At 42.7% G+C, this 25610-nt stretch overlaps 1 protein-coding gene across 3 annotated transcripts in view; it reads left to right on the top strand.

The window, feature by feature from the left end:
- TTLL6 (tubulin tyrosine ligase like 6) overlaps window positions 1-25382 on the top strand; it is a 37007-nt gene extending 11625 nt beyond the window's left edge. For all 3 annotated transcript variants that reach the window (XM_028703411.2, XM_028703409.2, XM_028703410.2), the window contains 11 exons: window positions 1761-1917; window positions 3642-3785; window positions 5077-5162; window positions 7021-7246; window positions 9107-9288; window positions 11214-11402; window positions 14429-14585; window positions 16127-16426; window positions 19145-19511; window positions 21640-21841; window positions 23118-25382. In XM_028703411.2, coding sequence (XP_028559244.2) covers window positions 1761-1917; window positions 3642-3785; window positions 5077-5162; window positions 7021-7246; window positions 9107-9288; window positions 11214-11402; window positions 14429-14585; window positions 16127-16426; window positions 19145-19511; window positions 21640-21841; window positions 23118-23124 — 2017 coding nt within the window. In that variant the 3' untranslated portion in view covers window positions 23125-25382. The remainder of the gene's footprint in view (window positions 1-1760; window positions 1918-3641; window positions 3786-5076; window positions 5163-7020; window positions 7247-9106; window positions 9289-11213; window positions 11403-14428; window positions 14586-16126; window positions 16427-19144; window positions 19512-21639; window positions 21842-23117) is intronic.
- The last annotated feature ends 228 nt before the right edge of the window (window positions 25383-25610 follow it).

Raw genomic sequence — 25610 nt, 5'->3', positions numbered from 1 at the left:
GAACTCAGTTCTGGCACCTCTCAGGTGGGCACCATTGGCATTATAAGAAAGCAAGGGAGGCGTTCATAATGAACTCCAGCACCGCTTTTCCTAGAAAATAGCACTGCTTATAAGGAGAGATGCCGCAGCCCCCTAGCCATTTTGATTGGTCTTTTCTGCATCTTTTTTCATCTCTACATTATCCATTTTCAGATGCAGGCATCATTATCTATGTGGACTTAGGCCTGGGAACCAATACAATTAAAGGGTTGTAATGAAAGAATGAGGCAGCAGGAGAGGGCAAATGCCCTTCAAAAAGAGGGATACCAAAAGATGGGACTTAAACCCCTTATTTTAACTGCTGCCCAATGTTATCAACATTGTTTTCAGTCCTCGTCAACTCAGGATCTGGAGAGAAAGCCTAGTTGCCAGACTCAGTTCTGAAAAATGCAGCATCCTTTCAGTGCCATATTTAGCACGGTTATTATTATAACAACAACAACAATTACTACTACTATACTAAAGCATGGTGCTGATAATAACAAGGTTGCAGGTTCGATCCCCAAAAGGGACAGCTGCATATTCCCACATTGCAGAGAGTTGGACCAGATGATCCTCAGGGTCCTTCTCAACTCTGCAATTCTGTGATCCCTACCACTACTGCCTATATTCATAGAGGTACCTACTGAGAAGATCCATAAAAAAGCAATAGTACCAAAATGAATCATTGTGAAACTAATAAATATGGGTGGGGGAGTAAACTTCATCCTTGCTCAGGGGGCCATATTACCAAAGTTCACCCCGATCCTTTAATGCAGCCTTGCAAAAAAAATAAAAACAAGTGTCTAATCCACAGCAATTTGTTCATGACTCTGTTCTTCCTCGCCTCATCAATATCTATATTGCAAAAGTAAAAGAGGTCCAAATTTTGTCAAAGGTTTCTTTCTCGCTTGAAGAGTACAGTGGTGCCCCGCAAGACGAATGCCTCGCAAGACAAAAAACCCGCTAGACGAAAGGGTTTTCCGTTTTTGAGTTGCTTCGCAAGACGAATTTCCCTATGGGCTTGCTTCGCAAGACGAAAACGTCTTGCGAGTCTTTTCGCTCCCCCCCCTTTTTCTAAGCCGCGAAGCCGCTAATAGCCTTTTAGCCGCTAAGCCGCTAAGCCTTTAATAGCCGCTAAACCGCTAATAGCGCTAATCCGCTAAGCCGCTAATAGGGTTGCTTCGCAAGACAAAAAAACCGCTAGACGAAGAGACTCGCGGAATGGATTATTTTCGTCTTGCGAGGCACCACTGTATCTCTTGCCATAGATGAGCAGGTGAATGATTATTTGAGTCTCCTTTAATGGGTCAAGAACCTTGGTTTGACCTGCTGAAAGGGTGCCCTTTAGCTTTAGCCTGCATGAGTATCTCTGAACTGACAGTGTATGTGAGAAATGTGAACTTTCCCATAGCTCACTCATTAAATGTGATTGCTGCAAGATATTGCTGGAGCTATTGACTCCATCTTGTTTTCCCTTTAACTATCTGGTCATCACTGGGGTTGGTAAAGAACGGAAGGATGAGGGGCCTGAAGGGAAGTGGTAGTGTGAAAGGCAGCAAAAGTTTCTTCTGAATGTCTTGAGAGAGAAAACAAACAACCTTAGATCTGGGGTGGTTTGTGATGGTATCAGGCCTATTTCCCATTACTATCACTACTTTAGCTTGAACTATTATTATGCCACTGTCTGCTACTACATCAAATGAGAATGTATATTTTGCTTTCCTCCTCACTGCTCTCAGCTATGGAGAACTGCAAGCATTTGGCAGGTCAAAAAAACACAAAACCTACATCTGTAAGCCAGACTCTGGTTGTCAAGGCAGAGGCATTTTTATCACAAGATCTGTGAAAGATATCAAACCTGGAGAGGATATGATCTGCCAGCTCTATATCTCAAAGGTAACCCCTTTTATTAGTCTTTGAAATGGGCTGCCTGTGTTGCCTGTGAGTCCCTTTAGTTCAGGCTCAACTCCCATCATCCTTGACCATTCAGCATGCTGGCTGATGGGAGTGATGGGAGTCCAGCAACATCGGAAGGAAAGAGGCTCCTCATCCCTGCTCTAGTCATTGGTTGCTGCAATACTGAAGATGTTCATAGTGTACTATTTCAGGGAAGTGCCAATCCATCGCAAATAATGTTGATCAGTGAACCAACTCTGAGAGAAGGAGTTGTTTTGAAAGGGTCCTAACATCCAGCACCAAGAGAGAGCAGCTGCATGCTATCAGGGTGAAAGACGCTAAGAGGGGGACTGAGACTGGGGAGAGATTTGGGAATGGGAGTGCTCAAGAAGGAAGGGGGATGAAGGAAGGGGAATACATAGGCAGAACACTCTAAAGCAGGAGTCTTGGCGAAAGTGGGATAAGGCAAAGAGACTGTGATGGGATGACTTTTTATTCTAGAATCCATGGAGTACTTGATTTTTCTATATAGTCCCCACACTATCCAGATCTAGTGCATATTTTCGCCCCTGAAAAGTGCTTATTGTAGATTGGTTCTGCATTACCCAGAAGTGTGTCCAGTTGAAAATGGATGTAAGTGGTCCCAGCAATGGTAGGTGCATCCAAACCTGCCCAATGATGTTGTGGGTGCATATATAGCAAGATCGCAATCACTACCTCCTTTTTCATTCAGCCAGGGCATGATTCCTTTTCTCTATGGCTCCCGATAGCAGGATTAGGTCTAATGGGCTGAAGTCGCAGGGGGCATGATCATTGGTGTTAACCATTGGGGGGGGGACCCCTTAACAGTAAGTTTTGGTTTGGGGAGAAAACAGGTAAATAAAAAGAGAATTTTATGGATGGCAAGATCCAGATTTGGGACAAGTACTCTTTGGTGAGAGAACCCCAGCAGAGGTTTAAAATATACAGCAAAGTAAAGTGTGGAAATACAGGATGTTAGACCAGGCTTCCTCAACCTCGGCCCTCCAGATGTTCTGAGACTACAACTCCCAACATCCCTGACCACTGGTCCTGCTAGCTAGTGATCATGGGAGTTGTAGGCCCAAAACATCTGGAGGGCCAAGGTTGAGGAAGCCTGTGTTAGACCTTTAAAACAGTCAGAGCAGTTTAATAATGGAGCCAGATACCTGGGGGTAATTAGTCTCTTCAAGCAGAGGCTGGACAGCCATCAGCTGAGGTTATTGTAGGTTTTCTTCATCAAGATGTAGGGGGTTGGACTAGATTGCCTACAAGGCCCCCTCCAACTCTGCTTATTAGCACAAACATTTCCTAATGGTTCCCAGAAAAAGGTCAGATGTGAACCTCCACAGAAGGGAGTTCTAGAGTTCGACTAAAGCTGTGCCTCTATTTGTAACATTCTGGTGTGAACATGGAACAAGGGTGGGGTTGAATCAGTCAATGCACACAGTTGGAATCTCTGTGAAAGAGAGAAACTCAAGCCATTTTGGCCTCCACGGGTTAAATGCAACATGTGAATTAGTACTCAGAAGGCTTTAGGAAGCCAGTGAACCTACCCTCCCACAGCCCAATACACTAGTATAATAGTGGCTTTTATGTGGTTTTCTAGGCAATGTTGCATTCTCCAGATTTATCAAACTACTCCTGCCCCTTTAGATATCTGATTTAAGAATTTTATCTCTCTCCCTGCCCCCACCCTGCCACAGCCTTTCATCATTGATGGCTTCAAATTTGACCTTCGGATTTATGTGCTGGTAACATCATGTGAACCGCTACGGGTTTTTCTTTATAAAGAGGGCCTAGCACGCTTTGCGACGTCTGCCTACTTGGACCCACCACACAGCAACTTGGTAAGCAAGGGTGGCTCCTGTTGACGTGACCAAGCACGCTTGTAAGAAATATTGACGGCTTTTGGTTCAAACCACATAATTCATCAGGTGCTTCCTCTGTATTTTCCAAGAATTAATACCCAAGCCTTGTGGTATCGAAAGGAATGCAGCAATGTCGTAAACAACAGCCATAAATCATTGAGGGGTGTGCATTCATAAGGAAGCATCTCACGCAGCTGGTTTGATGAAATCAAAAGTGTGGGAAACCTGCAAGCAGAAGAGTTCTTTGCAGCATTCCTCCAGCTGGAATGATGGAGCTGCTTTGCAGATGGCACTCTTTCTTTCTTTGTCCTGTGAAATAAGCATCACTATGAGGAAATGCATGGGGCCAGGGAAGCTCAGAACTCGTTTTGTGAAGCTCAGAACTCCTGCACCGATTTAAGTTGGGTCTTTAACATATTTTGTCCCTTCTATCCCTTTGAAGCCTGCACAGCAACCTTTGTCTACAGAGCTAACCCTGAAGTTATTTGTTAATGTTAGTTTTGAAGGGGCCTTTAAAAAACACACCAAAAAACAGCAACTAAACAGCTTGGGGGGGGGGGGGCGAGGGGGAATTTGGAATAGAGAAGTAATAGAAGGAAGATGTTGCTTAAGCATTTAATGCCCACTACTTCTCCACTTTAAATCATCCCTCCAGCCTGCGGAGTTCCAAAAATGCATGTTTGCCTGTGTTCTGTTACATAGGTTTGCGTGGAAGATATAGTCATGCCCTAAAGGCAATAAGGAAGTCTGAGGCCACAGCCAATTCTCAGGCAGAGCCTGGTTGTCTGTGGTTTGATTAAAATAGTCTGCTCTCTTTATTGTCCGAATAGAACAACAGCCACCTTACTGAGACGCAGGAGGGGGTAATAATTTTGTCATTTGCCTTGGTTTCATTCTGAACTGTATTTTATGAAGAACGTCTGTGTACATATTGTTATGTATTTCATTTTTATGATTCTATGAACGTGACATCACTTTCCTTATGTGATCTATTCTGATGGAGGAGTTTGGAGTCCAGAAATATTGAAAATACCCCCCCTCCCAACCACCACCATCTAAGAGGTATGCGCTCAAAATTCCAATTGGAATTAAGGAAAGTGATGTCAGCTTTGTAGGTCCAAAAGGGATGTAAAGGCCATTCAATACACAGCCCGGTAAAGGTAAAGGTGCTTCCTCTCTGCCCCCCCCCCCCACATCCTGAAGAAACAGCATAAGGGAAGCAGAAATCTCTCTAGCCTCATAACCTGCTTGTTTGTTTAATTATTTACAGGACGACGTCTGTATGCACCTGACTAATTATTCAATTAACAAGCACAGCGCTAATTTTGTACGAGACGCAGACTCCGGTAGCAAGAGGTACAGAATGTTTTCTAAAATAATCACAGCTGGGGGGACGCTACGGGGCCTGCTCTCATGAATCTTTATGGCCATTTCATACGTGTTTAGGAAACATTTCTCCAAATTCAGCTGCAACGTGGCGCATTCTCCATCATTAGGTGAAATAAATCATTTAAAAAGCTCAGATGAGTAACAGCAGGGTGCCTGGAACAGGCGAGAGGAGCCTGGATTTATCCCCCCCTAAAGGAAATACAAATGAATTTGTTGCAAATGGAATTGCTGGATTGCCGCCCTCTGTTTTATTGTTTTCGGTGGGTGTAATTAGCCTCCTCTCTAAATCTTGCGCAGAACGGTCAGTTCGATCTAATTATTGTTGCCTCAATATTTCCCCCTCTAGAATTTCTTGGCTTTTCTGTTGATCACTAGCGCTGTGTTAGTCTGCTGGCTGAGGCTCTTCTGCAGTGCTCTGCCCACTGCGGCAAAGGCTTGATATGCTTTTGGTATTTTTCCTGAGTATTATTGTGCTTTCCCGGTAAGCGGCTGAAATATCAGCAGTGCAGCCTGACTTCTGCAGTGTTACGCTGTGCGGCTGTCCAAAAAACGGGGTCTGCAATGTGGCAGATCAAGAGACAAGTGGGAGGAGTTACTAGAACAGATGTCCCTATAACTCCAGTGCCAAGGGATCACTGTCAGTGCCCTGATTTGTTTTTCCATCATATCTGCTCACTCTCTGTCCTTCTAGTTTTCAAGTGTTTGGCTAGCGGCTCCTAACCTGGCAGAAAGATAGCTTTAAAACTCAACTTTTCAAAGCTTTTAGGAAACTCGTGTCCAAGTGGGGGAAAGCATTTACAGTAATCTATTTCTGAGGTAGGCATAAGAGTTCCATGGTGCTTTAAGATGTGGTCTTAGAAACAGGAGTTCATTCCCAATGGCTCTCGCCACTCCCCTGTGCCATGGTTAGTGAAAGATGGGAAGTGGTTCTATGGCCTAGATGACTCTATGTTGGTCCCAATTTCCCCTGTGGATTAAGCATCCTCCAGAGTGTCCCCTGTAGCTCTATCCAGCCTATCTTCAGGCTTTGGGCCTGGCTTTTATTTATCTCTCTGTTGGTCTGACTAACAACGTTAAATGTTTTCCTTAGGTATTCCAACATTGCAGGGGATTGGACTAAATGACCACTGCAGTCCCTTCCAGCTCTACAATTATGTTATTCTATGAGCAAAGGAACGCGGGTGGCGCTGTGGGTTAAACCACAGAGCCTAGGACTTGCCGATCAGAAGGTCGGAGGTTCGAATCCCCACGACAGCGTGAACTCCCATTGCTCGGTCCCTGCTCCTGCCAACCTAGCAGTTCGAAAGTATGTCAAAGTGCAAGTAGATAAATAGGTACTGCTCCGGCGGGAAGGTAAACAGCGTTTCCGTGTGCTGCTCTGGTTCGCCAGAAGCGGCTTAGTCATGCTGGCCACATGACCCGGAAGCTGTATGCCAGCTCCCTCGGCCAATAAAGCGAGATGAGCGCCGCAACCCCAGAGTCTGCCACGACTGGACCTAATGGTCAGGGGTCCCTTTACCTTTACTTGTGAGCAATGTATATGAGTTCTAGGTACCCTTTGGGAGAGCCCCTCTCCCCGTATAATCACCCAGTCTTCAGTCTGGATGGTTCAAAACTGTCAGAAGGATGGGCTTTCTTGCCTTTCCCTTTGTTTTAGAAGTATTAACTGGTAGCTATCCGGATTAATTAATGTGAAGGGGAAAGTTGTGCATATGGTCTTAGCTTACGGCTGCAGCAGCCCAACTTGCAGCGGATGAAAAACAGAATGCAAGTCCTTCAGGTATGTTCTCTCTCTCTCTCTGCCCCCCTCCCCAATTTTTTCAAGGAAGTTGTCCACCTTTAATGAGCACATGGAGCAGAATGGCTATGAAACGGAACAGCTATGGAAGGACATTGAAGATGTTGTCATTAAAACACTGATATCAGCCCATCCTATCATCAAGCATAACTATCTCACTTGCTTCCCCAACCACACCATGTGGAGTGCCTGCTTTGAGATCTTGGGATTTGACATTTTGCTGGATCGAAAACTCAAACCGTGGCTGCTCGAGGTAGGTCCCAACAAAGCAAATGGCCCTGAGCTTAGACTCAGAAACGTCTGAGCTCTCTTTCTGTCTCTCTCCTACTTTGGGGGGTTAAAGAAGCTGCTGTTATTCCCAAAATGCACTGGTAAAACCCACTTTGATCTTTCCCCCACCTTCTGTCAGTTTGCTGCTCGTGTGCCCTGTGGCAATTCTTCCAAGCATCGGGATGCCCAGCAGAGGGCGTTCGGCTACAGGAAATGTATTTGGAGTTGTTTAAAAATAAATAAATCACACTTGTCCTTGGATGTTGGCGTTCCCAACTGGGAAGACAGTCAGTTGGTTCCATAAACAAATCCTTTAAGAGGATCCAAAACAAATTGGATCTGCCAAATTGGGTCATAGCAAAAGGTTATCCAACTAATTTTTCTGTCTTCTGGCAGCAGCCAGCCAACTTCCACAGAGAAGTTCACCAAGGCAAGCAGGTTGCACTTTTTGCTGTCACGTATCTAATAGTCACTAATGGATTTAGGCTTTATACTAAACTCAAGCTGCTTAAGCTAGCTGTCCTCATGATGTCCCATGATGGTCAGTTTCATAATCTAGTAGTTACACATTGCACTCCATAGTATTTCCCTATCTTTATCTTAAGCCAGTTGTCTGTCTATTGTAGCAGAAGCCTCTGATTTACATTTTTTTTTGTCTTCTTGTTTATTTAGATTTCTAAACCTCCCATTTTAAGGACTCATGGTGTTGTTAATTTTAGAAAGAAAGCCAACAAAGCAAGGCATCCATTAAAATATATCATCGTAAACCGAATTTATTAATGACCTTAATATATTTAAATGTACATTGGACTACATAAAAGAAAAATGAAAAATACTTCCATTAGAAATGCAAATTCAAAAGTAACCATAAAATCATGTGTACAGTTACAGTATATGTTCCAATTATGTCTGTACGATTATACACGCTCCAATATTTAAACAAAAAGGAGTTGCAAAACACCTCCTGCTCTTCTAACCGTGATTACAAATTTCTTATTCCTGAGAGGAATCTTCTGATTTATTATCATTAAGCAGCAGTTGTTCAGTACAGTGTATCGTTCAATGTACAGTACTTTTTCTTTTTCTTTAGATGACTAAAAGTTTCTTTCGGTTACCTTTGGAAACGACCACATCTCCTTTCAGTAAATTAAGAAGAAATTCATAACTAGCATTTATGGTTTTCAGTGTGATTAAATTTACATGGCATGCTAAGCCATCAAGCATTCAGAAATGACAACTTGTTATACAATTTATTTTCTGTATAAGCCTAATGTTGTAATAGTCTGCCTCTGCATCCCGGTTTTTCACCTTGGCGTGTTGGAGGGTATGCCCCTGATGAGTACCGTATTTTATCCAAATACAGTTCTAGGCCCCAGTCTTCTGTATTGAACTGTCTCACTCCTCCCTAGCTTTGCCCTTCAAAATCTAATTATTCCCAACTTTAAAAAGCCAGAAACCAAATAAGAAGATTCTGTAGCCTTTCCTAAGCAACTAGGAGGGAAAATGGGGGTGAAAATGTGGTAAGCAAGCAAATTCAAAGTTGTAGAGAGATGCTTAAACTAGAATTCCGATAAATCTCTAGGAGTGCAATAATTAAGGGGCAGTCACCAAGGGTCTCTCTCAAGGTAGCTAATTGCATGTGATTAATAATTAGATAACTCAGATGTGCCCCTAAGGCTATTGCAGTACACAGTCTTCAACGCTGAAAGTTTTAAATGTTGGTTCAGCTTACTTCCCCAGTAAATAGGTCTTTGATCTTCCAACACTGTTTTTCTCCCAGTAATTTTTGTGTTATATATTTCAAATTGTAGCAAATTCAAATATAGGTTTAATTCCTGTCCAGGTGAATCACTCTCCAAGCTTCAGTACTGATTCGTGGCTGGACAAAGAAGTAAAAGATCAGCTCCTGTATGATACTCTGGTTCTTATCAATTTGGGTGCATGCGATAAACGGAAAGTACTGGAGGAAGAGAAGCGGCGAGGAAAGCAGAGGCGCCTTAAGCAGTGCCCCAATCGGGAATCCAGGTGGGACCTTTTCAGTTCTTCTTCTGCTTCTTGGGATTACGCAGATAGGAATTTGTAAATCATCTGCAAAAAGTGTTTAAATGCAATGGATTTTAATCTTTTGGCTCTTACATTAACCGTATGAAAAACAAACAAATAAGCATATATTTAATATAACTTTCAGTCCATTTAGTAGTCCTCTTTAAATCAGGATTACTCAGATGTATTAAAATAGAAATTTGCAGAGTGAAATAACAAAGTGTTGATGAAGTCAACACATTATCCGGCAACTTTGGCTGCAACTAAAATTGCTGCAGCTGAAAATGGAGCCGTGTGCCTAGTTTCACCCGCCGCTCCTAATGTCTGATACAACTTACCCATATCCTGGTGAAGTCACAACATTGTGCATTTCTCTGCTTGTTGGCTGTTGTTTTTAGATGCATCTGTATTTTAGCATCTAGTTTTTGGCTTCGCAGTCTGGTGACTGTATGACAATGTAGCTAACCTAGAAGCAAGCACACGGCACCTCACTCAAAACAACGGAGAACATTTTTCAAAGGGGAACACGTAAAAATGAGTCCATATATCTATTGGGGAGAGAATGCAGCTCACAGGTACTTTGGCTGTGATAGGGCCAGGTTTCGTGCATATATGCCATCTCATCACAGGAAAGCAAGACTCCAGTTTTGTAGTATTATTTTCACTCCTAAAATAAAGCTAAATTTGGGCAGTTGTGCCACATCATTCCTGCCATCCTGATAAATTGGATGGAATATGCTGGGAAGGTGTGTGTGTGTGTGTGTGTGTGTGTGTGTGTGTGTGTGTGTGTAGGCTTGAGATGAGGTTGTAAAATATTGAGGTTTTGCTTCTGATAAAAGAAATTGCACATTACCGTACAGCAGAAAGTGTTTAGTGCTGGAAAATCAAGCAACAGTCCAGAGTGTGTTAGTCAACAGTGTGAATATTTGTGCTGTAGGGCTCATTTACACTTGGGGCATAACTTCAGGGCTTGATCATCCTTATTGTCTCTGCTATGCAAATTTTCAAAGAAATATTAGAAGAGCTTCACAGCCTTCAGCAAAGATAGGGCGTAAAGGAAGAGGAAACTCGCTATTTCTGTAAGCATTGAGATATCAGCACAGAACAGAACTAGTTGGTGCAGAAAAGTGTAACTTGTGAATCCTCATACTGCAATGTAAATTTAAAAAGAACAGAACTTTATTTATTTTTTAAGTGTGCCTCTTCTTTCAGCCACCTTTCAAACTGAGTTTCCTCTGCAGTCTGTATATAAGTAGTTCAAGAAAGAGTAAGCATGGATTACATACACAGAAAGTGTAAGTGAGCCCAGCAGTGGCTCCCACTCTTACAGTTTTCTAAATGCCATTAGTGTGCTTAGGTCCCCTCTCATATATGGGTGGGGTTGGACTGAACAAAAATAGAGCTGGATTGCAAGATCCCGCCAGGGTTTTGGGCAGCGTCCTATTTCTTTTCTACCCTCCTTATCTTTTCCTGCGAGGAAAATAAGGAGCGATAAAACTGAGTTCTTATGTTATAGAAAGACTGCAAGGATGGGCCTTTCTTTCTTCCCAGTCTGGAGAATGCAACATTGCCTAAAAACCACACAAAAGCCATTATTATACTAGTGTATTGGGCTGGGAAGGGAGACAGAAGGGGGCCTGCCAAAACTGCACACCGGTTTCCTTCAGAGCTCTTTGCACCTAGTTAATTAGCATTTTTTTTTAATAAGGAAAAGGGATATGATACAATTGTGAATGGTGTATATCTCTGCACTTTGTTTAAAAGCTGTATAAACAAGCTTTGTCCTAGTGGGTTGAGTTAAACAGATATAATTTAAAAGCTGAAATGGCAACATGAACACTAAATGGAGAGGTCTCCCACTGTGGACATTTTCTCTGTTAACCGTTTTTCTTGGGTGATTTTATCAGGGCTGAGGAATACAAGAACTCCCAGGCCGCTTGGCTCCAGCAAGCAGAGACGTATGAGGAAAAAAATATAGGAGGCTATCGCCGAATTTACCCCAGTTCAGATTCAGACAAATATGACAAGTTTTTCCAACACAATAATTCAATCTACCAGGAAACAGTAGCTTCCAGAGCACGTGAAGAGTTTGCCAGGTAAGAAATGTCATTTTTCTCTGTTTTGTCTTAAATAAAAGGGAGGTGTAGGACTTGAGGTTGCTGGGGTTTTTTGGGGGGGGAGAGAGACTGCTAGGATCAGTTTTTTGTCTTATCCATGGGCCATTAGTATAGAGCTAGGTAACTATTAAATCTTTCCAATTCTTCATTTCAAGGTAGCCTTCTTTCTGTTTATTTTTTAAGCCAGGGCTTTGGTAAACTTTGCTGCTATCTTTTCTTCTTTTTTTACTAAATTTATAGGCTGATCAACTATTTGAAGAGTACAGCAGATGTTCTTGCCTCACAGCACAACCTGCTAAATTGTCATCCAGCCCTGAACTTAGTAGTTCTAGTCTCTCTCCCCCCGCCCCCCAATTTTCTTCATGGTAATCCCTAATGTGTTGTGTGTTTTTTCCTGACAAAGGCTTTTGTGTCTTGTGTTTTTATGTTTATGCAACTTCCAGGTGAAGTGCCACCCACACACATTCAGATGGTCTTGTTGCAAATTACGCAACAGACATCTGTACGCACATTGATCAAGTGTCATTGTCTCATCAGAAACTAGGAGGTTCTATAATGCCAATAATGTCCACCACTTATCTAATGGACTAAATATTAGATAATAGATAATACCCATAAGATACGCACCAAGACAATCTTCCTCAGCCAGGTAGGAGAAGGGAAGGCAAAGCCTTCAACAGGCCTTGGCTCTATCATATCCAAGGCTCCCTCTGAGGAGCTTTTTGTATTCCTATCATGTGCCTATCTAGCAAAACATGAATTATTGGTTTAACTGCACTTTAAATATCCCGTTCTTGCTGCCACACCAAGTGATCCCCAGGAGTACTGATATTGTGGTGGATCAGGCCTCCCCAAATTCACTTGGCAGGGTAAGTGCTCCCAGTTTTTTGCTCATTAAAACCCTAGAAACCCTCTTTTTCCTCCCCACAACTCTGGAGAGGGAAGGAAGAGCACTCATATCAAGCTGAGCTCGGGAGCAGGCAAAACCCATGCAAGCAACCAATAGTATCTTGGGGTAATATCTTGGGGTAATATCTTGGGGTAATGAATTCCAGGAGCGAACTGGGTGCTGTGTGAAAGTGAGCTTTCAGTGCTTTACTTAGAGCCAGTTAGCTTCATTGAGTCGCCCCGAATCCCTCTATTTTCAGTGCTTCTCTGAGAGCCATAAATTTGAAAAGGGGTGTGTTAGAGGATGCCAAACTACATATGCCCAAACACCGCTTGGTCCTGACCAATTAACTCCAGAACCCTCTTGCTAAATTGGTTGTGTGGTTTGCCCTATTTTAAAAAGTTGTTCTGTTAATGGTGTTTTATAGAAGGTGCTTGTTTTACTGATGATTATTTTATATTACTTATGTTGCAGTTGTGATGTTCGACTATGTTATTATTTATTGCATGTTAGCCGCTTTGTGACTCATGCGGGTGAAAACAAGCATGGAAATATAATAAAAGAGATGAAATAAACTATACCCTTCAGATGCTGACATTCCGTGTCCTAGAAGTCCCCACCACCAGATTGTGTGGCCCTGGTTGTGAAAAGAAGCATACTTTGCTTCAGAGTAGCCAACGTGGTACCCCCAACGTGTTGCTAGACTCCAGCTCCCAAAGGAAAGGAGTTTCACTGCCCTTAAAAAAAGGCAATTGAAAAAGGATAGAGTTAAGGTCAATTATTCAATTATAGACTGTATAGACATTAGGGCTGAGCGATACCTGGTTTTCAACATTGCAATATGTCACAAGCTAAACATTGTGATGTATCGCTATATCACGATGTCTGAAATAAGGATGGAAATATGCAGAGATCAACAGTAGAGCTGGTCAATATCTGGTTTTCAACATCACAATATATCACCATACAAACATCGTGATATAGCGATATATCACAATGCCTGAAATAGGGATGGAGCTATGTCGAGGAATTGACTAACTTCCCAGTTTTTCGCACACTGTGATTTTTGCATAGCACACACACTCATCATGATTTGCAATATATTGCCAGGTCAAAAATTATGAAACTGATATCTTGATATGGACTTCAAACTGGTTTTGGACAATATATTGATATACGGCCTAGCCATAGACATACATTTTTTGTATTCCTTACGATAAAATGCACAGTATAATGAATACAGATAGAAGGAAAGCCCTTCTTTATTTCACTCACAAAATGAGTGCTCCATAAGGCATAATGGCCAGATGTGTTTCAATGTTCTATTGTCTATATAAATACTGTACAAATCATGATGGTCAGAACCTTGGACGATCAAAACATTCCTTTGGAAACCAAAACACAGTGCAATCTTACCACTCACCCTTATGCTTCTTATAAAAAATAAAATTCCAACAGGTGTTTGGATGCGCAAACATTTTCAAAGATCAAAGAGTTCCAGTGTAGACATTTCACAAAGTTCAGTACACAGCCACGGGGTGACATGACTGCATGCACCTACTAGTTTTATCTTTTGCAATACTCCTGGAAGTGTTGTAGCATTATCAGTCCAACTCCCATCCGCCTCAGTCAGCATCGCAAATGGTTACAGATCATGGCAATTGCAGTCCAGCAACACTTGGTGGTCATCACTCCAGCTGGCCCTGCTCTGCTCTTCTTTATAATTGCATCACATTCTGGCCCTATAGTTAGGCCTTGGACATTTCCCTTTTTACCTACCTTCCCATGCTGGTGGCTGGGACTGCTAAATTGGCCCATATTGTCTGGCCACTTACACTCTCATTGCCTCCACTTGTCTCGATTAATTTGGGGACACACATGCCCCATGTCTTGCTATGCTGCCCTCATACAATCGGCAACCGTTTGGGCTTGGCTTAAGAGGCAAGGCCACTCTGCCTGGCGTTGATCCCATGCACTTTCGGGGGGGAATTTTTTTGGGAGGCTTTAAGGGTTTGCACACCCGGTGTAGCAATCTCGACGGTAAGCAGCACCTGGTAGGCAGCCTTCTCCCTGTCTTGAGTCTGTTATGAACGCTTCTCTGCAATGTCATCAACAGGCAGCAGCTCCAAGGGCTGCGTCTCAAGAAAGAACAGAAAGCAGCTCTGCTGAGAGAGAAAAAGGCCGAGCAGCAGGGAGAGTCGGGTGGAGAAAAGATAAAGTTTCCCAGGCAAAAGATGGTGAACAGATCAAGTGTGGTGCCAGTCTCTGCCCAGGTAGGACTAACACAGAAACGTATTGGCTAATGAATTATTACACACACACACACACACACACACACACACACACACACACACACACACACTACTATCTCTGGAAAAGTAAATTGAAATGCCCGCTCAATTCTCTGCTTCTGTAAACTAGTTTTAATGACTCCCCATCACCAAATGCCATATTCAGACTAACTTGGATTAATCAGCATCCTGCAGGAAATTCATCTTAAGCCAGATGGAATTCCATGGAACTTAAGCTTTGCCCTTATATAGTTCAAATGGCTCAGATGGTAACCAATTTGCTTGCCATGTTGTTGGTTTTGGGGCAGCTCTCTCATTGTCACTTTTTCAACATCTGCAGAATCTACCCTTTCCTCTCTCTACCTGCTGCTAAAGACCCTTCCCAGAGCTCTAGTCTCCTGTTGTAGCTTCTTCCTTGCAGGCCTCCCCTTCCATTGCATCTTTTCTGTCTGGCCAATTGGAAATTCCCTGCTAAATTTGACTTTCTATCCCTCTTCCGCTATTGTCATATTGTGTCCTGAGTGTAGCTTATTGCTGTGCTTCCAGTTTGTTTTATTTACTTACCGTATCGTCACTCCACTTTTCCTACAAGGAGTTCCAAATGATGTTTATAAAATTCACAGGATGGTGTGCATGGAGATATATCATTTTATTCTCTCAGCTTTGTGAGGTTGTTCAGGCTAGGGACAAATGGATCTCTCAGTTTTCATTTTCTCAATTTCTCAGTTTCTTAAATTATATTCAGTTTTCTACATTTCTGCATAAATTTGATTTAAAACAAAACCTCAAATGAAAATTCGTTCATTAGTGTGAACTCTGAATAAACACATGTCTATAGGCAGTTTTAATTAATGTGCACGTTTTGGTAAGCAATTTCCCCTAATAGGATGCATTTTTCTGTTATTTTCATGAATAAATTCATTTTTTTTGCACACTTCCCCCAAATATAATGATTTTTTGTAAATATCATTTGGTTGGCAAACTGCATTCCAAAATTCGGATAAGTTTGCATTTTGAAGAATGGCTGTGTTTCAGTTCACTTTTTTTTTTGGAAACTGAAAATTAGAAGGTTCACATTCAAATGCAAACTGTCTCCTCTAACCCTAGTTTAGAATAAGATGGGATGCTGGCTCAGTTGGTTAGAGCACAATGCTGATAATGCCAGGATTTCAGGTTTGATCCCTTTATGGGACAGCTACATATCCCTGCCTTACAGGGGGGTAGACTAGAGATCCTCTAGAATTCTATGATTCTATGACTTTCCCAGAGCCAATGGTTTGCTTTCACCTTCCAATCGCTCTGCTTCTATATTTCTTTCTCTGTATTCATTGCTTCCCAAACCATTATGTGATTTTTTAAAAAGAAAATAGGAATATGTACTTGCGTGTCTAAACAGATGACTAGCGACTAATAAATTCTGAACTACGGTAATTTAGAGTTTGTGGACTTGTAGGGCATACACACACATTTCATTTCATGCCTGAATTTGACCTTGCTTGGTCTTTATTTTCCCTCTTATTCAGCCTGAGGATTGTTCAGAGGCTGGGCCTGGGACTACCCTCCTGCTTGAACATTTTGCAGATGAGAAAGAACCCAAGAAAGAAGTGACTTGTGATTCTTCGAGCACCTCTCAGCTTCAGAACCATGAGACAGACAGCAGCCCAAAGACCTCTGAAAACCGACCCGTGAGACCTTACAGTTCTGTGCCTGACCTTACCAGACAGACTGCACCCCGCATCCAAGAGCAGTATAATTCCAATCCAGAATTGAGGAATACCATTAACAGCCACCATTCTGCAACAGATGTGAACTTTATATCTGGAGTAAGTAATAAAGTTGTGTTTCTGTTGTAAAATTATGGCTGAATTGGATCTCGTGCCTCACCACACAACAAACACAGAACAGGCCTTTTGCCCTGATTTGTTTAAAAGATTTTCCCTTCCGGCGGGCTGAATTATTTGGTGTATTTTTATATTATTAATAATATAAAGAGAAAGAAAAACACCCCTAAAGGAGGGGCAATCCATTTGGAAAAAACTCTTGATCAAATATGATAGGGGTCCATAGACTTCATGTTAAGAACATAAGGAGGAGTCCTGCTGGATCCAGCCCAAAAGCTAATCTAGTCCAATATCCTATTCTTACAGTGGCCAACCAGGTGCCTTTGTGAAGCCTGCAAGGAAGACCTGAGTGCAGCAGCCAGGGTGGATTTGATTGAATTCAAATTGATTTAAGTCACAGTTTAAATCACTAGTCAGTAAGACTTGATTTAAATCATTATTATTTTTACAAAAAGACTCATTCATCCTGGTATAAACTTAATACAGTATTTACAATCAGATGAAATTTTCATTTTTGGAATAATAAATTTTCATAGTTTTTACAGTTATATAAAAAATGACTGATTTGGTTATACTATTAGAAATGCATAGACTGATAATTATTGTGAGGTTTAATAAGCTAACTGTTTATATTTGGACAACTTTTCTGCTGTACTTTATTGGAAGAAGAAAAATAATAATTTCCTTAACAACAATTTAAACAATTTATTTAGCTCAAACAATAACATTATAGCATATGTATCCATGTTTTTTAACTGATGTGGTTAAACAATTTTAAAAAAAACAACTTAGCTTGAGTTTTAGCACACATGAAAAACTTAAACAAATCCTTATTTCCTGCTGAATACCTTTTGGACTATAATGTATCTTAAATAGAAAACTATCTTTAGAAAGATTTTTCCTCCAAAAGCATTATATTTTAAAAATCCAATTTAAATTTTAAAAATCCAATTTTTAATTTTTTTAATTCATTGAATTTTATCCACCCTGGCAGCAGCACTCTCCTCATTTCTGTCAGGGACTGAGGGCAGAGGAGGAATGGTGGACCCTTCCAGGGAGGGGGAGGAGGAAGACAGTATAGATTTACAAAGGGGGTTGAGGGAGGTGGCAGCTCAGAGGCAGATGAGGGGTGAAACAGGGAAATCATGGGAGAGCCGGAACAACACCCAGCTGACACGTTGTCATGAGAAAGCATTCCAGACCCTCCATCTCCCAGAACCTGGTGAGCCTTAAAAGTAGGAGAGCAAAGAGCTCAAAGACAGAGGGCATGTTGCAGCACCCGTAAAGGTGACGAATGAGGAAGTGGGAGAGACGGGGAGTGGAGATTCACTAGGGACAATGCCATTATACAAGAGGCTGGGTTCTATAGCTTCTCTCTGTAAAGATTGAAATAAAAAAGGACGGCAAGAAACTTTCCTTTGCCTTTATACTGTCCTGGGCAACCATCCGGGAGCCGCTGACATCATCCTGACAATTTATCGCAATTCCCAATGAGTGCTATAATGAGACACACTGTGTCCAACAGTGGCTGTAGAACAGGCATCCCCAAACTTGGCCCTCCAGATGTTTTGGGACTACAGTTCCCATCATCCCTGACCACTGGGATGATGGGAGTTGTAGCCCCAAAACATTTGGAGGGCCAAGTTTGGGGATGCCTGCTGTAGAACATCGGCATCATGCCTAGTATCTGCTGATAGCCTTGCCCTCCAAGAATATGTCAAATCATCCCATGCTATCTTATCGTAGAATCATAGAATTGTAGAGTTGGAAAGGACCCTGGGGATCATCTAGTCCAACCCCTTGCAAGGCAGGAATTTGCAGCTGTTCCATATGGGAACTGAACCTGCAACCTTGGCGTCATCAGCATCATGCTCTAACCAACTGAGCCATCTGGGCCGACTAGGAGTGAATTCCATAGTTTAACTTTGTGCTGTGTCAAGTACTCCTTTTTTTTTGTCTTTCCTGATCTAACTTTCAGCTTCTTTGGATGGTCCCAGGCTGCTCTTGTATTCAGAGGGAGGGAGGGTTGAGAAACTACATTGGTTCCAGGCATTGGTTCCATTTTTGTTTCTGCCAGGTATTTTTATCAGTCTGGTAGTCACCAACTTGAGGGATGCGGGTGGCACTGTGGGTTAAACCACAGAGCCTAGGACTTGCCAATCAGAAAGTCGGCGGTTCGAATCCCCGCGACGGGGTGAGCTCCCGTTGCTCGGTCCCTTCTCCTGCCAACCTAGCAGTTCGAAAGTACATCAAAGTGCAAGTAGATAAATAGGTACCGCTCCGGCCGGAAGGTAAATGGCGTTTCCGTGCACTGCTCTGGTTCGCCAGAAGCGGCTTAGTCATGCTGGCCACATGACCTGGAAGCTGTACACCGGCTCCCTCAGCCAATAAAGCAAGATGAGCACCGCAACCCCAGAGTCGGTCATGACTGGACCTAGTGGTCAGGGGTCCCTTTACCTTTACCTAGACACCAACATGAAACTTAGGTTACTCACTCTTAAGTGCAAAAAGTCTAAGCCAGTGTGTGGCAACTGTATTATTTCCTGGGTCTCTAACAGCTGCATTATCAGCGAGGTTGATCTGATGCTTTGGTTGTGTTTCTATGCCACTTTCCATTCAGATGAATCCCAAAGCACCTTAGGTCTGTCAGGCATTTGCAACAGGGACTCCGTGATAGCTCTTCCTTCTTTCCCTTGCCAGGTCCAGCCAACAGATGAGTTTGCAAAAGCGTTGTGCGGTAAGGAGAGCCCATGTGCTTCCAAATATTTTCCAGCAATGGCCCTTCCTCGTGCGAAGAGTTCGACAGTGACCAAAATGCCTTGCTGCAGAAGTCCGCCTATTAAGAACTTCCGTCCGTTTGAAGAACACTCCTTCCGGTTTCACGTCAGAGAAAACACAGCCTCCCCAAACTCAGTCACCCCGAGGATGAGAACGTTCTATGGGAACAACAATGAAAAAGGAACCCTCTTGACCTCCGAATTCTTCAGCAAGCTGACTTTTGCACCAAAGGAAAGAAAACTCAGACTTCCCTTGCAGCAGCACTCTCATCACTTGGTCAGCCGAGCACGTGAGAGCCGTTTTCTTGGCATCCTGTCACTTTGAGCGCATTGTATCTCTGTCATAAGGGGCAGCCCATCCATGGGGCTCCAGCCGAAACCATTTGCCCCCGGGCAGCAGATTTGCCCCCCCCCCGGCCCTACACCCTCTCCACCACCGTTGCACTGCTGCCAGTCCCCGCGCCATCATCATGGCACCATTACCTTCACTGCTGCCGCTGTGCCCTTACCACTGCCACTGTGTTCATAGCAGCAAGCACAGGTGCAGCCACAGGCAAGGGTGCAGTGGCGGGGGCAGGGCTGGCAGTAGAGTGGACACAATCGTGGGAGCGTCGCAATTGGGGAGCTGGTGGCATTGGGATGATTTGCCTACAGCAGCAGTATATCTCGGGCCAGCCCCGTCTGCAGAACATGCATAGATATATTGATCCAATAGAATGTGAGATATTGTACCGAAGTGCTTGGTTGTTTTAAAATGTACAGGATTTTGATTACTTGGGTTTTGGGTGCATCCAAGAAGTTTTGCATGGGGGGAGGGGATAGGTGCTGCTTATTCACTACTTCCAGTTCACATCTTCCAGGTGTGTAGAGTGGTTCAGTAATAATAATATTATAATAATTTATTATTTATACCCCACCCATCTGGCTGGGTTTCCCTAGCCACTCTGGGCAGCTCCCAACTGAATAATAAAAACACAATACAGCATCAAACATTATAAACTTCCCTAAACAGATGTCTTTTAAAAGTAAGATAGTTGCTTATTGCCTTGACATCTGATGGGAGGGCGTTCCACAGGGCAGCCACCACTACTGAGAAGGCCCTCTGCCTGGTTCCCTGCAACCTCACTTCTCGCAGTGAAGGAACCACCAGAAGGCCCTCAGAGCTAGACCTCAGTGACCGTAGTGTTATTCCCCTGGCCACATGTCAGAGAAGAGCTGGTACAAGATCTGCGTAGGTTGTGGCAGATGGGGAGGACAAACTCAAGTCTCACCGCAGCTCATTCTTTGTAATGCCAAGCTGTGGTTCATACGCAGCTAGTGCGTTGAGCAATCAGGTCTTGGCTGCAGGAGCTAGGGATGTGAGAGAATTCCAATGGAAACAGAAACGGAAACAGAAATTGATAGTGTTTGCTTATTCGTCCCATGTCCGGAACGGAAATCAGTCCAGCAAGTCCACAACTTTTTTCATCCAGAACTTACTGGAACTCAATTCCAGCACCTCTCAGGTGGGCGCCATCACCAGTATAAGAGAACAAGGGAGGCGTTTGTGGTGAATTCCAGCACCTCTTTTTCTAGGAAAATAGCAATGGGCAAACCTGTTGGGCAATTCACTGTTGTTGCTTTCGGTCCATGAATGATACATAATTGCTTATATTTTTCTTACATTTTGCATTGATCCCTTTGCATGAATGGGGTGGAATAACATAATGACAACACAAGTTACATAATTCATTATGTATCTTGTGTAAGTTCTATAATTTAGGGTTGACATATTTCTGACGTGGGTTGCCCAGACATTTTAAACGATTTTCAGAAATTCAGCCTAGACGCTGCTTGTGACAGATACAGGGCAGCACAGAAAATGGATGCCTTCTTACATCATTCTTCTCCCAGAAATAGAAGGAGTTCAGTAGCACTGCAATGACTCCATTACATTGGCACTGCAATATCTGTGTAACTTCTCTCTCCACCTGCAACTGGCGATGGATGCCATAAGATCAATTCTGACTCTGAATATTTGCTGTTGTGGAGACTCATACTGTATTAGGTCTGCTGTCTGTGCAGATAGATACCCTCTTTTTCTTTGTAGTGAGGATGAGATGGGCAGGGGTGAGTGCAGGTGATCTCTTACCTGGGACCCACAAAACAGGTGCCAGCTCTGAACAAACCTGGTAGATGATTGTGAGACAGAAGTAGATAGGCAGATGGCAGGTAGGTTATGTGGTTTTGCCTGTACTTGCAGGAGAATTTGCCTGATGTTGACTGAGGAAACACCCAGGTTAGGAGCCCCATTGTGCTTACACATTCCATCTTATTTTCTTACCTGCTGCAGTAAAAGAAAAAGAAAAAATATGGTCTGGTGATGCTACTGTGCATATTCAATCGCAGCACATAAATCTTGGTTTTTGTGCTACACAGAAAGCGCCTCGCTCCCAAGAGAAATCCTGAGCTGCAGGAGCGCTTCGTACAAGAAGCCAACAAAATACTACAACCCACACCTCGTCACGCAAAGGCCGATGGTTCAGCAGCACAGCTTGCAAGACCTGCTGGTGATCTCGCGGATGAACAACCAGTCCCAAAAAAACAGCGACCCAGTGTTGGAAGAGAGTTCTGTAAACAGGTAACCGGCGAGTGTGGCTGCCAGGTTTTCGTTAGCAGAAGTTTAACATTTCTGAAGGCGCTGGGAAGAACCATAACTTTTAAAGCAAGTGGATCATTTTTTGTGAACCGCCCTGAGACCTCCGGGTATAGGGCAGTATATAAATTCAATGAATGAATGAATGAATGAATGAATGAATGAATGAATCATCCATGCAGTCAATGCACTCCAATCATCTTCCAAGACTGCACATATACTGTACTTGGAGTGGGTGGCGGAGGGTAGAATTCAAGCTTCTACACTAATACAAGAAAAACTGCTTTCTGATATGTAAACTATTTGCAAACCATGCACGTTAGGCAAATGTATGTACACTTTTTCATTTGTTACTGCTTTCTTTGGAGAGAGGCAAGGATTGGGTTTTGGCCTTTAAACCTCTTCCTGAAAATTCTGCTCAGCTCTGAATTTTCATTTCAGGGGTTTCAACAGGCCTTTGCACTTCTAAGCTTTTGCATTTTTAGGGCTCAAAACATACTGTTTTTGAAAATGACATTGAGGTTCTCATAATGTTTAAATTTCTGCACCCAGGATCAAATCTTGCACTTCAGGGGAAGTGTAAAGTTCATCAAAACCTTGTATAAAGCCAGGGGTGTAAATGTTGAAAATTGCTACTATAGGAGCTATTTCATACAGAATGAATGTAATTCATACATGCAATTTTACAGGTAATCCAGACATTTTTGCCAGCCTGTTGCATTGCAGTAGTTTCCATATTGTCCTCCCATTTTTTTCTGAGACCTGATCTATGGTGATATTTTTGAGTTAAAATGCAATAATAGTGCCATTCAATGACTGTGGGCAAAGGGCTATTGAGAGTACCCAGAACAATTCTCCCCTTAATTTTCCTCCTTGCCCCTTTCTTTTTTAAAAAAGGCCTCTCAAACTCTGCCTCTTTAATATTCAATCCTGAAATGAGCCTTTTTCAGTCCATTTTTGTTCTGTTGCTCATATATTGGTTTCTTTTATTTTTCTCCAGAACGAAAATAATAACAATGAGCATTTGTTTTTTCCAACAACAGCAACAACAAAAAGATGGCAGCAATCTAAAGCTCCCCAAATAGACTCTTTCAGGACCATTTCAGGAAGTAACTAATTAAAATGGCTGATAAGTGGGCATTTGCAACTGTGGTAGTTGTTATAATAGGCTGCTGGTGGTCTTTGGGGCAAAATATTTGGTGCTGTTGTCTTTATCTTCCAGTTCTGTTTCCTCAGCATAGCATTGTATTCTTCATTCCAGGGTCTGAGTGGATCTTTCACAGAGAACATGGGATAGTTCCTGGAGCCCGAAAGATGCTATTTTCTATTGAGGGGCATACGGAACCGTTTAAACTGTTCAGCTATATCCTTTCCAAGTGAATTCCTATGCAGCCAGCCTTTCCAAGAGCTTCCATGCAGCCTGTGAAGTTTGACTTGTAAAGATAATTGGGTCTTTTTTTAAAAAAAAAAAGTGGCTCTGAGATAGTGGAAGCTCCCTGTGGAAGTATGTGGATGGTTGTTTGCCAACTGGAAAATTCTCTTCCAAAAATTTCTTTTAAAACGAGAGCTATGTTAAGTGTCTACAGGGTTAGCATGGCTCCCAATCATACCCTCATCTTGATCTACAGAGGTGTGTGGAGTCCTGCAGAGAAGGATGGTATCTCCTGCAGTGCATTTTGCAGATTGAATCTTAAGGACTGAGCTTGAGGTGGCACATGGCGTTGTGTCTGTTTCCCTTGATGTTTTGTGTTTTTTTTTGTAATGAGCATGTGCTTCAGAGGCTACAACTGGAAGCAGAAACACGGGAGGAAAGTAGATACCTAATTCTTCTCACTCCAATCGTTTTCCCCACTATAAAAAAATATTCTTTCAGCTGATTTTGCATCTGCAAAATCCTATGTTTTCTCCTTATGGGGAAAAGGCTGCTTGGAAAGGACAGTTTTGAGTAGAAAAACAGCAGAAGGGGAAAAGTCTAAGCAGTCCTTCCCCCTGCTTTCTTCTGTTCCCTATTGCAGTTCCCAAGGAGGTATTTTTTTTAATAAAAAAATTAATTCAGGGAGATGTACATGTCCTGTCTGGTTTAACTCTAAATTCCTCGCATTTTCCAAAGCAGTGTTACATTAGTAAACCTAGAGACAAGTTGCAAAGAACAGACTGTTCACCAATCTCAATAAAGGTTTAAAAATGGCAAAGATTTGCATTCAAAGGGGTTTGGCTTCCCCCACTGGAATAAAACTGAGTCCTGTACACCTCTGGATGGTGTCTGCAACGTCTGTAGTTGTAAATTATTTGCTAGGGCTCCTGTGCTTTTCTCACAGTTTTCCTTGCTGTGGGTCGTATATCTTTGCTCCCAATTTAATTTACTTTCCTCGCTTCCCTGCTGCATAGCCATGCTCTCAGCGCTGTTTGGCGGGAGGAAGGGACAGTGAAGTTGCACTTAAACTCTCCACAGGCCCCAAATGACTTGCAAGGCACAAATTGGGCTGCCATATTCTTGGCATGAGATATGGGCCTGCTCGGAAAAGAAGTGCGGTGACTGCACAGCACAGACTTCGTTCTTTGGGACAAAGTCCCTGCAGTTGCATGTTTATCTTACTTTAAATGAAAGTTTATAGTCATGATTACTGGGAGGCGAGGGGCTGGGGCTTCCTGGCAGGACTGAGACTTCCTGGTAGTGGCAGAAAGTGCGATAAAACCTATTACCACCCAGAGCAGAAGAAAACATGGCAATAATGAATGTGTGCTTTTCCATGAAGTAATCAGGACATTCTACCTCTTTATCTTGTGGGCACTGCTGCCAACCATATCAAAGTCGACGGGGCATTTCAAATATACTAATGTATTTATAATAAAATAATGACGGCCTGTATCTACTACACGTCAAGTGTAGCAACCCCTTCACTTACAGTGAAGCTTACAAAAATGTAGGCCAAATATCACCTGTTGGATGTGTGTATTCTCAGGAGAAAGTGACAACTATATTTCTGTATGCAGAATGTGAGATTTCTGCATTCTGTTCAGTTCCACAGTATTTGACCTCTAACCACCATCTGTATGATGATTATTATTAGCACTTGTCCTGTGCCCCATAATGCTCACTCTGTCTATCAGACCAGGCCCTACCTAATAAAAAATAATAATTAATCCAGTACCAGAACGGGAACAAAATTTGCACTTTCTGCTTGATAGACATTGTTTATTCTGGTTGCAGAATTTGCCTTCTGGGCTTCTGTAAATTGGCATTTGCTTTGGCAGAATATGGTAAAATAAAGTATATCATAAATCGTACGGGTGCTCTACCAACAGCAGACAGAATTGGGGGCACTGGAATTACCAGCCTGGCAATCATAATGAGGCAGACCATATTTCCCATTAGGCCATATCTGTGCTGCTGCAAGTTCACCAAGCATCTGTGAGGTAGCTACCCAAATGCAGAACATCCTTGTTGGATGTAGCACCCTGAAAACCTCATCTTAAAAGCTAGTTTGTACCCCCATGTTTGCAAATAAAAAGACTTTGTCCCCTTTCTCCTCCGTTATTATTAACTAGCAAAATACCCATCATCGTGACCTTGATGGGGTGATGTGTGACTTAAAAGGTGTTCCTACAGGCAGAGCAAATCTTCCTTAGTCGAGGTCACCCACCCAATGTCAAGGGCAGAATTTGCCTCCATTGCTCTACAGATTGTTGAAAGGACTACATTCATACCTTGGCTGTTGAATGCTCTGGAACTCGGACGTTTTGGCTCCTGAAC

The sequence above is a fragment of the Podarcis muralis genome, chromosome 13 (assembly GCF_964188315.1).
Source record: "Podarcis muralis chromosome 13, rPodMur119.hap1.1, whole genome shotgun sequence".
NCBI lineage: Eukaryota > Metazoa > Chordata > Lepidosauria > Squamata > Lacertidae > Podarcis > Podarcis muralis.
This window is presented reverse-complemented; position numbering and strand designations above follow the sequence as displayed.